Here is a 14,994-nt window from a genome sequence, read left to right on the forward strand (position 1 = left end):
AGTTGGTTTGACAAGGAATTATCCAATGCCTCCCATCACACCCGAATGGGTTCACTGTAAACATACTTGTGCAACTGCATGGGCGACTCTGTATGCGAAATGATTAGATGCGTACATGCACTCATATGGATTCATCAAATCTTCATCTGAAGCTTTTATTCATGTACTTGAATAAATTATTATCTATGTCTTACAAAATTATGAAATTAATTTCAAAAAAATATAATTTCTCTTCTTTACACAAAAATTAAAAAAATAATAATAATTAAAAAAAGCAAACAAATAATCTTAATCAAAACATTTAAATTAATAAATGTATATATATATTCTCTGCCCTATATGTGTGTGTGTATATATATATATACGCACACGTAGTATATATATATATAGGTATATATCTATATATATGTGTGTGTATGTATGTATATATCTATATATATGTGTATGTATATGAGATGAGACATGATGAAAAGACATGATATGACAAGACAAATAGTGACAACCTAGGGGGAGGGGGTTCAAAATAGGGGGGTTGTTTATCAATTTCCTTTTTTTTTTTAAGATAAGGGCTTAGCCCGGAGTTCTATTAATCAAGGAAGAGAAAAAGTCTCTCTTCGATAGCTTACAAGAAACGAGGGGGGCATGAACCTGACCTCGACAACAAGAAGAAAAACACACAACAAAAGCACAACTAACCACACAACAACGGACAGAAAACCCACAAAAGCCTATTTTCTGATACGAAAAGCTGGGATCCCTAACCTATCCATCTAGAGCAGACCTTTAACAGTAGGAGGGAGATTATAGAAACTGTCATAGACTACAGAAACTTTACTGTTGGAAGCTTGGAAATCTGCAGCACCATTGAGCTCCCTGTATACATGTTTGAAGCTGATGTCCAGCGACATACAATTTTTGGCTATAGCTCTCTTCAAGTAGATCAGATTCCAAGGGCAACTCATGCTCCCAAAAAGAATGTTAATAACAATTAATGAATCAGTTCAACAAGCAAGTTTGAGAGCCCAAAGGAAGCAGCAAGATTTATACCCTCATATATAGCCATCATCTCAGCAAAGGTAATGGAATTAGAGTCATAAAAATTAGAGAAAGCAGTCACAAAAATGCTAGAGCTACTTCTAATAACACCTCCACCCCCTGAATCTCCAGAATTATTCATGGCACTGCCATCACAATTAATTATAGTAACATCGTGAGGAGGAGGGTTCCAGTAAAGAATAGAAACCTTACGTTTGCTGCTGGCTAGCTCTCATTGGAATGTGGAAGAGCTGACTAACATTTGAATCTTTGAGATCCATATTCGAAGTCTTGGCTTTGCACTGGAATTGCACTTTGATTTGATCAATAATTGCCTCAATAATTTGCCCACTAGTAAGCTGAGTTTGTTCAAACCCACATTTATTGCGAGCATACCACAAATTCCTACAAATAAAAGCAGGAATCATGCAGGCCAAAGCCCCAATGACTAACGTCTTGTTTTTGTGCTGCCACCAAGTTGTAAGTCTTAATAAAAGAGCATTGCTACTGAAATTGAGACCAAAAAAATTACAGAAGAAAGACCATACTTGACAAGCAATGGTCCCTTCCACCAGAACATGTTCCACAGTTTCAGCTTGAGGAAAATTAGTACAGCAATCGCATTTTGAAACAAGACTAATACCATTTTTCTTAATATTTTCATCCACAGACATCTTATTATTTATGACTTTCCACATGAAGATGGAAATCTTGATTGGGATTAGGTCATGCCAAATATAGTCATAAACTGGGTTGAAAATATTACTCTGCCTAGTGACATGCCAAGCAGACTTAACCGTGAAGTTACCATTTTGATTAGGCATCCAGATCATCTTGTCAGAGCAATCATATAGGGAAGGGATTTCAGTGATGATTTTCTCCACTATGAAATCAGGGATAAGCTGTCTAATTTTATTTTCATCCCATTTATGATTTAAAATGAAACTAAGAACAGAAGTTGGCCAATTTGGATTAATATGAATTAAGGCAGACAGAGGGCCATCCCTTAACCAATTATCCCTCCACATATGAACTTTACCTTGACCAATGATGAATTTAATGTTTCTTTCCATCACTTGTCTAACACTACACATTCTTTTCCATGTTATAGAACTTGAAACAGGAGCCTGAATGGGGTGACAATTCCTACTATATTTTTGATGCATAAAAGAAGCCCATAAAGACATGTTTTGTCTAAATTTCCACCATAACTTACAACTTTGTGCCACCACCATTTCTGAAATATCTCTAATGTCTAAACCACCCTCAGCCTTAGGCCTAGTAATCTTCCTCCAAGCCACCCAATGAAACCTGTTTCCAAACTCAGTCTTCCCCCAAAAGAAATTGGCACAGATTGAATTTATTTCATGAAGAATCTTTCTAGGAGGAGAAAGGACAGCAAACAGGTAAATGGAAAAAGAGGACAACACATGTTTTAGAAGGATTAATCTTCCTCCAGTAGATGGCAGAGAAGCACTCCAGTTAGCAACTTTAGACTTGAATTTGTCAACTAAGTTATCATAAAGATTAACCCTCTTCCTCTCAATAGACAATGGGCAGCCCAGATAAGTGATAGGCAGCTTTTTTTGATTAAAGCCAGTGAGCTCAATCAGCCATGATGTCCTAGAAGAAAGCATTTTTTTGGGAAAATTATACAACTTTTATCTTTGTTGATTAGTTGACCAGAAAATTATACAACTTGTGAGGTTGGAGAGCCCGATGTCCATAGAAACCTCGCACCAGAATCTCATACTTTTGATGTAGGACTTGAGATCGTAACACTCCATCATGTTCCGCTGCCCCGACGCCCATGCAAGTTGGCTTTCCACCAGCTAGTCTCGGTGAACTGGCTTCACCACCTTTGTGGCTTAGCACTAACTAGTCCCATACGAACATTGCTATGTCGACATCATCACCCGCCGCACGATTGCAACTGAGAGACATAGTGTAACCTCTGATATTAATTGATATGAACCTTGGGAGAGCTACACCCCAAGAGCTATTTTGTGAGGTTGGATAGCACAATGCCCATATAAACCCCACATCATAATTTCATACTTTCGATGTGGGGTTTGAGATCATAACCAGGGGAGGGACTCAATGGATTGACTATCAAACCCAATATCTCAATGGAATATGCTAGATCTTATGAAATTTCCCATGGGCATGGAGATGGGTGATAGAAATGTGTCTAATAAGCTCCATTTAAAATTTCCTTCAACACATTGCATGATCGGAAGCACTACATATCCATAATTTATGCATTCATAATGTGTCCATAACTAGGTGGCATGGGGAAAATGTGGGGACCATAACTAGGTGGCATGGGAAAAAGTGTGGGGACCATTTAGAGTTAGCATGCCACTTAGATTATGGACAATTATGGACACATATCATTTTGGTACATCTTCCCCATGTCACCTAATTATGAACACATTATAGATGCATAAATTATGGACATGTAGTGTTTTCTCTCAAATAGAAGTATATTATTTTCTGAGTGAAGTTCTTCCTTTTCTTACCTGATGTCGAATGCCTCCTTTTACATTGGAGGATGATTTGTATTACCGAAGATAAAGATCTTGCAATTCATTGGATTCAAATGAGTTTAGGTGTAAATCCCTTGAATATGGTATTTTCCAAGAGTAAAGTTAATTGTTTCTATTAAGGAGGATGTTAAGGAGGATATTAAGGAGGATATCAAGGAGAATGTTAAGGAGGATATCAAGGAGAATATATTATTGATTCCATTACCTTAAATGCATGCATAAATTAGGCACTGTTTCTAGTTGTTTGCCATTGTTTAGGCATGACTTAGTGCTAAAAGTAAGTGTACAAAAGGTTTTCTTCTCCTATATATATCACTAACATAGACGTAAATGAATACACAATTTTCTCAACACCATACACAATTCTTTTTCTCTGTTTTCTTCACATGGTATCGGAGCTTAGGCTTTCACCCTTCCTATAAAACAACATCAACTGCGAATCATTATTTCACCTTGCCTCCACACTCATGGCAAAGATCGACAACAATGACCCAGAAAAATCTGAGATAACCAAGATGCAAAACCATAGGCACGATGATCCAAGTGATCCTCTCTATCTTCACCACTCAGACCAACCTGGTCTTATCCTGGTGACCCAACCGCTGAATCAAGAGAACTATCCTCTTTGGAGTCATGCCATGCTCATGGCCCTTATTGCCAAGAACAAAGACGGTTTCATCGATGGAACCGTGACCAAACCTATCACGGGATCCACGACAGAGGTAAAACAATGGACTCGTTGTGATCTTCTTGTCAAAGGATGGATCCTCAACACAGTAACCCCTGCAATCGGACAAAGCGTCATGTACAATGATAGTGCTCTTGCCGTCTGGAATGAACTAAAGGAACTACTCTCTACCACCAACAGTGTGTACCTTTTTCACATTGAGCAGGAAATCCATGATTGCTTGCAAGGCAACATGACCATTGGTGAATACTACACCAAGCTCAAAAGTCTCTGGGACAAACGAGATGCACTTTGTCCTCTACCACCTTGTAGTGGGGATATTGCCAAGACTCTACATCAATACCAACAGACACAACGTACCATCAAGTTCCTTATGGGACTCAATGAGGTTTATGCAGCAGCACGTGGTCAAATTCTTCTCATGGATCCACTACCTCCTGCTAACAAAGTGTTCTCTCTTGTCAATCAAGACGAAAAACAACGAGTCATCTCCTCACAAGGTCTGGGTAAAGCACCAGAGGCAGCAGCTTTCACCGCTAGAGAAAGGTTCAATCATACAGGGAAAGCTCCTTTGTCCCACCTCTCCACTATCCGTTGCCATCGTTGCCACCTTACTGGTCACTCCACTGAAAACTGTCGGGCACACTTAAAATGTGACTACTGTGGACACAAAGGTCACACAATCGACATTTGCCGCAAGCTTAAGAGGGCCAACTCTAACGATGATAAGAGTAATCATTTGATCACAAACTCTCATTCTCGTTCAAAGGTTTATCATGTAAGTTTTCAACTAGACAAGACTGACAGCACACCACCTTCCTACAACCTCACGGCAGATCAATATCATGATCTCCTTGCTCTTATTGATCAAAAAAAAGTAGGAAACATGGCTAGTCAAGTGAATGCGGCAACTACAATGAGCAACGTTTCAGGTAACACAGTTTGTGCAAACTCTCTTATTCCACATAAGGAATGAATTTTTGATACAGGTGCTACAGATCACATGGTCTGCTCATCGACTCTTATGACCACCAAGACACCGATTCGTAATCGTCATGTATACCTGCCTAATCATGCCATGGCTCCCATAACACATATAGGCACCATACGGTTTTCTGATAATCTTGTGCTCTATAATGTTTTATGTGTTCCATCATTCCGATTAAACTTAATTTCAGTAGCCAAATTAGCCAAAACATCCCTATGTTCTGCAATTTTTACTGATGTGTCTTGCATTGTTCAGGACCAACGATCGGGGAAGATGATTGGGATGGGAACTGAGCGCAATGGGCTTTATTACTTGGACGTTGCGAGGATATCTGGGTGTTATTCCGCCTCAACAATTACACCTTCCAACTCATCCCATTTATGGCACCAACGTTTAGGTCATTTATCTAATAAGAGCCTACGGGCCATATCTTTGTCTACCAAAAATATTCATTTTTGTTCAGTTGATGATTGTGCCATTTGTCTTCTTGCCAAGCAAACTCGTAACTCTTTTCCATTGAGTTCTATTACTACGAAAGTTCCATTTGAATTAATTCATGTTGACATTTGGGGAGGATACCATATCCAATCACTCAATGGGGCAAAATACTTTCTTACAATTGTTGATGATTTTTCTCTTTGTACTTGGATTTATCTATTACATAGCAAATCCGATGCACGTGGATCTCTTCTTTCCTTCATAAACTATGTTGAAACACAGTTTTCTACTCGCATCAAAGTCATTAGGAGTGACAATGGCCCTGAATTCTCCATGCATAATTTCTACTCTAAAAAAGGGATTATGCATCAAACCACTTGTGTTTCCACCCCACAACAGAATGGAGTAGCCGAACGCAAGCACCGTCACCTTCTAAATGTTGCCCGCTCCTTAGTTTTTCAAGCCAACCTTCCTAAATTTTTTTTGGGGAGATTCCATCCTTACCGCTGCTTATCTCATCAATCGTACTCCCACTCCTGTTCTTAAAGGTAAAACTCCATACGAAATTCTCTTTCACAAAACACCTTCTTATACACATTTACGTGTGTTTGGTTGTTTGTGTTTTGCCTCCACCCACCATACTCGTCCTACTAAATTTGATGCCCGTTCTATTCGTTGCCTATTCCTTGGATACCCATATGGTACCAAGGGATACCGAGTTTACAATCTCGAAACTGGTCAAATATTCATCTCTCGGGACGTTGTTTTTCATGAACAATTATTTCCCTACATTACTTCCGCTGCCACTCTTTCCCCTCCCCCTAATTCCACGTTGTTTCCCACTCCAATGGTCTCTATTGACCTATTACCGACACCTGCACCTAGTGCCATGCCCATTCCTTCAAACACACCTAACATTCCACCAAACACATCATTCCATAGTGACACCACTACTACACTTGACCCCATTATGTCTCCGCCACACCCTAATCCCACCTCCACACCCGCACCTCGGCTACGCCGAACAACCCATGCTCCCAGTTATCTTCAACACTACCATGTGGAGGTTTCATTGCCCACTCGGGATCCACCGTCATCGCCTCCATCATTGGCTGGACATGCAGGTACTTCTCACCTTTTATCTCATGTTATATCCTATGATAACTTGTCTCCTTCCCACAGGGCCTTTGCCACATCCATCTCAGCCATCAAAACACCCACCACCTTTTCCCAAGCTGTCAAGGACCCCCAATGGCGTCATGCTATGGACCAAGAGCTTCAGGCTCTCCAAGAAAATGCTACGTGGTCCCTCCAACCACTGCCACCGCACAAGAAACCTGTTGGCTGCAAATGGGTTTACAAAATCAAATTCAATCCTGATGGCACGGTTGAACGTTACAAGGCACGGTTGGTTGCCAAAGGTTACAGTCAGATTGAAGGCTTTGATTACAGGGAGACTTTTGCGCCGGTTGCCAAGCTTGTTACCGTCCGTCTCTTTCTTGCCGTGGCTGTCACCCAACATTGGCATCTTCGTCAGCTTGACGTCAATAACGCGTTTCTCCATGGCGATCTTGAGGAAGAAGTATATATGTCCCTACCTCAGGGTTTCGGACAAAAGGGGGAGACTCGTGTATGCAAGTTGCACAAATCTCTGTACGGGCTCAAACAAGCCTCTCGCCAATGGTTCATAAAATTGTCTACAGCACTCAAACTTGCTGGTTTTCATCAATCTAAGTCGGACTATTCACTCTTCATCCGAACCCGATGTAGCATCTTCACTGCACTTCTTGTTTATGTTGATGATGTCATCCTCACAGGGAATAGTCTGCAAGACATTGAGGAAGTTACAAATGGTCTCATGAGACAATTTAAGTTGAAGGATCTCGGTGAGTTGAAATATTTCTTGGGCATAGAGATTGCACGTTCTAGCAAGGGGATTGCTATTTCACAACGTAAATATGCCCTTGAAATACTAGAGGATGCAAGCTACCTTGCTGCTAGGTCAGTCAACACTCCTATGGAACAAAATTTATCCCTCAACAAAACTGATGGAGAGTGTATCAGTGATCTTTTTTCTTATCGAAGACTTGTTGGAAGGTTGATATACTTGACACTTACTCGCCCAAACTTAGTGTATGCTGTCCATATTCTTAGCCAATACATGGATAAGCCCCGTACTCCACATCTGGAAGCAGCTTACCGAGTATTGCGGTACATCAAGCAAGCCCCCGGACAAGGTATTTTATTCTCTGCCACTAGTCCGATACAGCTGAATGCTTTTTACGATGCGGATTGGGCTAGATGTCGAGACACACGTCGTTCCACCACAGGATATTGCATGTTCCTCGGACAATCACTGATCTCTTGGAAAACTAAGAAACAAAACACAGTGTCCCGCTTAAGCGCGGAAGCAGAGTATCGTTCCATGGCTTCGGCATGTTGTGAAATAACTTGGTTAAAGTACATTCTATGTGATCTTGGAATTAAGCATCCACAACCAGCTAGGTTGTATTGTGACAATCAAGCAGCATTACATATAGCGTCAAATCCAGTATTTCACGAACGAACGAAACACATAGAGATTGACTGTCACCTTGTAAGAGAAAAAATTCAGGCCGGTTTACTCAAGACATTTCACATCTCGACCTCGAAGCAACCGGCAGACATTTTCACGAAGGCTGTAGGTGTCCCACAATTTTCCATCTTACTTAGCAAGTTGGGCATAGTCAACATCTATTCCAACTTGAGGGGGAGTATTAAGGAGGATGTTAAGGAGGATATTAAGGAGGATATCAAGGAGGATGTTAAGGAGGATATCAAGGAGAATATATTATTGATTCCATTACCTTAAATGCATGCATAAATTAGGCAATGTTTCTAGTTGTTTGCCATTGTTTAGGCATGACTTAGTGCTAAAAGTAAGTGTACAAAAGGTTTTCTTCTCCTATATATATCACTAACATAGACGTAAATGAATACACAATTTTCTCAACACCATACACAATTATTTTTCTCTGTTTTCTTCACAGTTTCGAATCTATTGTCATAATTAGTGTGTGTCTCAAGGAGATTACGAGGTGATTGATAGGATGTAAGCTATAAAAGGTATTGACTAAGTAAACTAATAACGTCAGATGATTGATTTGAGGTAAGGGTTAATATCGTCAACATAGGGGTGTTATCACTCGATGGACAATTTTCTTTGCTGGCAATTAACAGCGGTCATAGAATGGCATCCCTTCTTTCCTTGACCTTAAAAAATCTGATATATAGACTTCACTAACCAGTTTGCAAAGTAACAACTAGTTAGCACGTCTTGTCCAGTGTATGTATCACTCGATGGAGAGTGATACCTGCTATGTTTATGTTTGATTGTTATGCTTTGAATAATCTCAACCATGTGTGAGATGCTATTATATACTACTGGGTCGGGTTATACTAATTTGATGTGAGATATTAGTCTTGACACTCTCTCACAATTATAGGTTGAGTTATGTTAGTCCACATCACTAGTAGGTTGGGTTATGTTAGACCAAACAAGTGGATAGGTAAATGCCATGTCAAAATGGATGGACGAGCCTTTGCTCGAATATCATTTTGGAAGCACATCAAAAATGTTGTCTATTCTGGGCCACGGGCCCGCTATGATTTATTTTTCATGGGTCGTTGTCATTCGTTCTTAAGCAAGAAAACGCATCATTGTTTGAGAGGTGCAATCCGATGTATAATATTATTGTTGACAAGAAATGCCTTTTTTAAGAGATAGCTTGCATTAATAAAAGCCTTTTTTAAAACAAAAAAGATAGCTTGCAGCAATAAGATAGTGGAGAAAATTGTGCTTAACATGTCAATGCCAAACATTAAATGCATTGTTGAATATGCAAGAGTGAAGGAAGATCATTTGTTGACAAAATACAAAAAATGTTAGACATTAGTAGTGTGTTTAGATTGAGGGATTTGGGGGGAAGGAAAGAGAAGGGAGGGGAGAGGGAGAGAAGGGAAGGGAGGGGAAGGGGGACTATTTTTTCCTCTCCCATGTTTGGGTAGATAAAAAAAAGAAGGAAAGAAAATTTGTTTAATTTACTAATTTATCCTTATTTTTATGTTAAAATATTATGTACAAGGGTAAAATAGATATTTAACTTATAAATGACTTATGCTCCGTTTATTTGACTGAAAATCAACCTCCTGAAATTGTTTTCCTAACTTTGTGGTGTTTGAAGATAAGAAAACAAAATTAGTCAAACAAAATTTATAATAAGTCAACTCAATATAAGGAGTTGTAAGATGGAAAACAACTTCCCTTATTATCCTTGAGATGTTGTTTTCCCCACAATAATAAACTTATTGTTAAGCTAATTTTGCTAAAAGTATATATGGAAGGCTTTTTAAGGTGATTTAAAAAAACTATATCTTTTATATATAGTACAGTATATAAATACATATATATAAATACATATAATAAGACATTAAATGAAGACAATTTTTTGCTCAATGTCACGTGGGACCCGGAGGAACTTTTAGGTCAATTAAAATTGTACCTTATATATATAATAAGACATTAAAATTATACATCTTATATGTATATGTATGAAAAATCTTAATTAGAAAATATTAATTTTAACAAGTTATATTACTGTTATTGTGAAGATATTTTATTAGAGAATGTACTGAGCATATACTTGTGTACACCGACCATTTATAATTATATACAAATCCACATATATAGTGAAATGAAGTAATATTGAATGTATTTGTATATAAAAAAACATAAAAGAAGTTGAATTATTCTGTATTTTGTTGGATTATTGTCTCAAAATAGAATTTAATATTTACGTCTTATAGTTGCTATGTATTGATACATTGGTAAGTATATGTATACACACATTATAGAAAATAATAATGTTGTACCTCAAATTTATGTTTTTCACCAAACAAACAACATAAAACATTAGCAATTTTTTTGTCCAAACACTAGAAACTAGTTGTTTTTCCATGATAATTATTTCCTTGAGATATATTTTCCATGAGATGTTAGTTTTCCTCCAAACAAACCGAGCATTAATTAGTAATCCCTTCCCTCCAAATGACTCCATTTTGGAGAGAAAGAATTTTGACAAAAATTTAAAGAAATCTTCCTCCCAAATCCCCTCAAATCTCTCCCCTTAATTTTTAATAAACTATCCAAACAATGGAATTAGAAGGAAACTTTATTTCCCTTACTTTCCCTTCCTTCCAAATCCCTCAATCCAAACACACCTAGGTGTCCTTTGATTTTTCTTCAGTGAAAGATAAAATTCTAAATTTTAACAGTATAATTCATTGTTAGTAATGAAGAGAACTAATTAATGACAAAAAGGAATCCTTTTTTTTTTCTTTCTTTCTACAGGCCAAGGATCCACAACCTGCTTTAAATAGGGCGAAACTCCGACCTACACTTAGAACATCCCCTGCTTTCTCATCATGGATCTTCAGTTTTCTTCTTTTCCAGTACTTCTTACCTTCTTTGTTTTCTTGTTTATGGTTTTCAGAATATCGAAAAAATCAAAGAGAAACAACTCGGGCGCAAGCCCACGGCCTCCTGGTCCGTGGAAGCTACCTCTGCTAGGAAATATGCACCAATTCATTTGCTCTCTACCTCATCACCGCCTGCGCGATTTGGCGAAGAAATATGGACCTCTTATGCATCTTCAACTTGGAGAACTCTCCAACATCATTGTTTCTTCTGCAGAAGTTGCGAAAGAAGTAATGAAAACCCATGACATCACTTTCGCTGATAGGCCTTATCTCATTGCAGCACAGATCATATCATACAATTCTTCTGACATTGGATATGCACCGTACGGAGAATATTGGAGGCAAATGAGGAAAATTTGCACATTGGAGCTGCTAAGCGCAAGGAGGGTGCAAGCGATGATCCCAATTCGGGAAAAAGAGGTAAAGGAGTTTGTTAATTCAATTCATTCCAAGGCAGGATCAAAGATCAATCTTAGTGAGATGTTAATCTCTTTAACGTATGAGATCACGTCGAGAGCGGCCTTTGGTGGGAGAACTGAAGATCATGAAATATTTATACCACTGTTAAAAGAAACTGTAGAGGTGGGTGCTGGTTTTAACTTTGCAGATCTCTTCCCTTCTGTTAAATTGTTTCAATTGATGAGTGGCATGAGGACTAAACTTAAGAGACTGCATAAAAAGACCGACACGATCCTCCAAAAAATCATCGAAGAACATAGACTAAAGAAGGTTGATTCTAGTGAAGATGCAGCGGATGATGATTTGCTAGATGTATTTTTGAATCTTCAAGAAAATGGAGAACTTGGGATCCAATTTACAGTTGACAATGTCAAAGCAGTTATACTGGTTAGTACATATATGGTGTGAATTGATTTTTTTTTGTTGTTGTTTTTTTTTTTTGCTATTTGATTACTATCTGTTAGAAAATTCAGTTCAAACACTATCTTTGTTTATAAATCACTCGATTGGGTTATGCCAATCCGATATGAGATTTTTAGTAATGACACTCTCACACACTTGTGGGCTGGGTTATGCCAGACCCAACAAATAGATAGATAGAAGTCACATCCAACTGGATCGAGACTTTTCTCCAATACCACGTTAGAAAATTCATCCCAAATGATCCTAACCAATTCAAGTTAAACCATCTTTCAGGACATTTTTATTGGTGGGAGTGAGACATCATCTACATTTATGGAATGGGCAATATCAGAGCTGATGAGGAATCCAAAAGTGATGGAAAAGGCACAAACAGAAGTTAGGCAAGTCTTTGGTGCAAAAGGATATGTCGATGAAATAGGTCTCGAAGAATTAAAATTCTTGAAGTTGGTTGTCAAAGAAACTCTGAGATTACATCCACCTCTTCCATTGTTAATTCCAAGAGAATGCAGGGAGAAATGTACTATAAACGACTATGAAATACAGGCGAAATCCCGAGTCATCATCAATGCTTGGGCGATCGGAAGAGATCCGAATCATTGGACTGAAGCTGAGAGGTTCTATCCAGAACGATTCCTCAACAGTTCAATAGACTACAAGGGGACTAGTTTTGAGTACATCCCATTTGGCGCTGGAAGGAGGATGTGTCCAGGAATGTCGTTTGGAATCGCCAACGTTGAATTTCCACTTGCAAATCTGTTGTTCCATTTTGATTGGAAACTCCCTGATAATGTCAAATATGAAGAACTGGACATGACTGAGAATTTTGCTTCTACAGTTGGAAGAAAAAGGAATCTCTACTTGATTCCCATTCCTTATCATCCTGATATTGTGGAGTGAAACTAAAAGTAAACTATTCTAAATGTTGTTTTTCCAGCTTCTTTTGCTATCAATACTTGTTTTTACCATGGATGTCTATAAGACAAGGGACTAGAATGTTATTGTAATGCAACTAATTCCAATAAAAGAAGATTTCTCATACACTCTCAAACAACAATTTTATTTTAATTAAGACAACAACTTACATGACAAGCTACATTGCTAAATTATGCATTTCAAAGGGAAAAAATATTTGGACATTGATATGTGTCTAAACCCAGACAGTCAGGCCTGCGTCCACAGAAATTTCCTACCCAATGATAGGTTAAGTGGTGTCAGAGTCCAACACGTGGCTACAATAGTATTGATCCCACAAGAGTCCATATGGTTTGGCTTCAGAGAGATTCACTACTAGGTAATCATCCAAGTGGTTAGGAAAAAACATAACTCAAACAAGTTATATATAAGTTGTCACAAATATTGTAGGATTGTCTATTAATGCTTGTTTTCCTTAATTTCCTTTAATGTTGATGAATGCCATAAAGCTTTTGCACAATGTTCCATATTGTAGCTAAAGACAAACGGTTGTACACATATTTTACCCTCACATAATTATACGGAGATGTTGTTTCCAAGAATTATCTCTAAGTTACACTCTTATTGTCCCCTGTGTTGATAGGAAACTTCACCAACTTTTTACACCATAGAAAAATAAAATATATCAAACAAGTCAAAGACTTCACTCAACAATGTGTCAATGACATTAAAACATATAAAATAACATATGGAAAAGTCTCCCATAAGGCCATACGAAGCTGCTAAATGACTCAACAAAAATGGTCCCAAGTTAACCCAAGTTGATGTGGCATGCCACATAAGATTCCACATCACCAATTTTGTCTCTATACAAAGGGACACACACTCTCTCTCTCTCTCTCTCTCTCTTTATTTCTCTTTTCCCCTTTCTCTCTCCTCTCTCATTTTCTCCCTGCAACTCTCACGAGCACCACCAATTTCTACCAGAGCTCCTCCGTCCGGCCACTGATAAGAGCTGTCGACCCACCGAACGAAAGCGTTTGACCACCACGATCATTTTCCTACCCTCCACACCACCCATCGTTGCTCCTATCATTGGAAAAAAGCACCCAAAGGAAGAGGCAATCGCGGCACAAATTGTGTCGATCCGGCCACCTCCAGCGACATCTCCATATTTGGACTCTACACATCAAGGCACACTTTACCCACCCATTTTTCGGCTAGATAGCTGCCGGAATCCGGCAACCCAGTTCAAATTACATTGTTTAAAAATAATATAATTCGTCGATCCGTGCATCCAACCACCTCCAGCAACGTCTCTTGCCACCTCCACCTCCAGCAACAATGTAATTTGTTTTCTCACTTTTTTTTCTTCATATTTTGGAAGTTGCACTGTATTGAAAATAATGTGTTTGACATTGTTACACATTGTTCCCTTGTTATTCTTTAACTATTTTTTCTCTAGCTTATATATGACAAAAATTGGAAATTAATTGTTTTGATAAATTTGGCAATTTACATAGTTCAGGAATTTGACAATTTACATTTGTTCTGGAAATTACATTATTTTGATAAATTTGACAATTTACATTGTTTTGTAAATTTGACAAAAAAAAAATGTAATTGCATGTCTATGTGCAATAAAAAATATAATCATAGGTTTGTATGGCAAAAAAACAGTGCAATATCATTCATTCTTAGTAAAAAAACAATGTAATACCATTCTTTTCAATGCAATTCGTGAATATGAATACTTTTTACTTGGATTAAAAAAAATTGGGTTATTTAACATTTTGGAAGGCCATAACACTAACAAAGACACTTCCACCTCGTGCTCCAAATATTAAAATATTACACAAACATTGACTAAAACATAAAAACTTCGACCTCACAAAGACAACATTTTATAAGTACAAAAAAAAAGCACACATTCACACAATAGTTTACAAGAACATTAATATTACAGATAAACCAACAAGAACACA

At 38.0% G+C, this 14,994-nt stretch overlaps 1 protein-coding gene across 1 annotated transcript; it reads left to right on the forward strand.

Annotated features, from left to right (window-relative positions):
* Positions 1-11,111: 11,111 nt before the first annotated feature.
* Positions 11,112-13,135, forward strand: LOC119989758 (cytochrome P450 71D9-like). Its single transcript, XM_038835447.1, has 2 exons — positions 11,112-12,061; positions 12,371-13,135. Exons 1-2 carry the CDS (start codon positions 11,162-11,164, stop codon positions 12,992-12,994), a joined length of 1,524 nt encoding a protein of 507 aa, XP_038691375.1. The 5' UTR covers positions 11,112-11,161; the 3' UTR covers positions 12,995-13,135.
* Positions 13,136-14,994: the final 1,859 nt, after the last annotated feature.

The sequence above is a fragment of the Tripterygium wilfordii genome, chromosome 21, assembly GCF_013401445.1.
Source record: "Tripterygium wilfordii isolate XIE 37 chromosome 21, ASM1340144v1, whole genome shotgun sequence".
NCBI lineage: Eukaryota > Viridiplantae > Streptophyta > Magnoliopsida > Celastrales > Celastraceae > Tripterygium > Tripterygium wilfordii.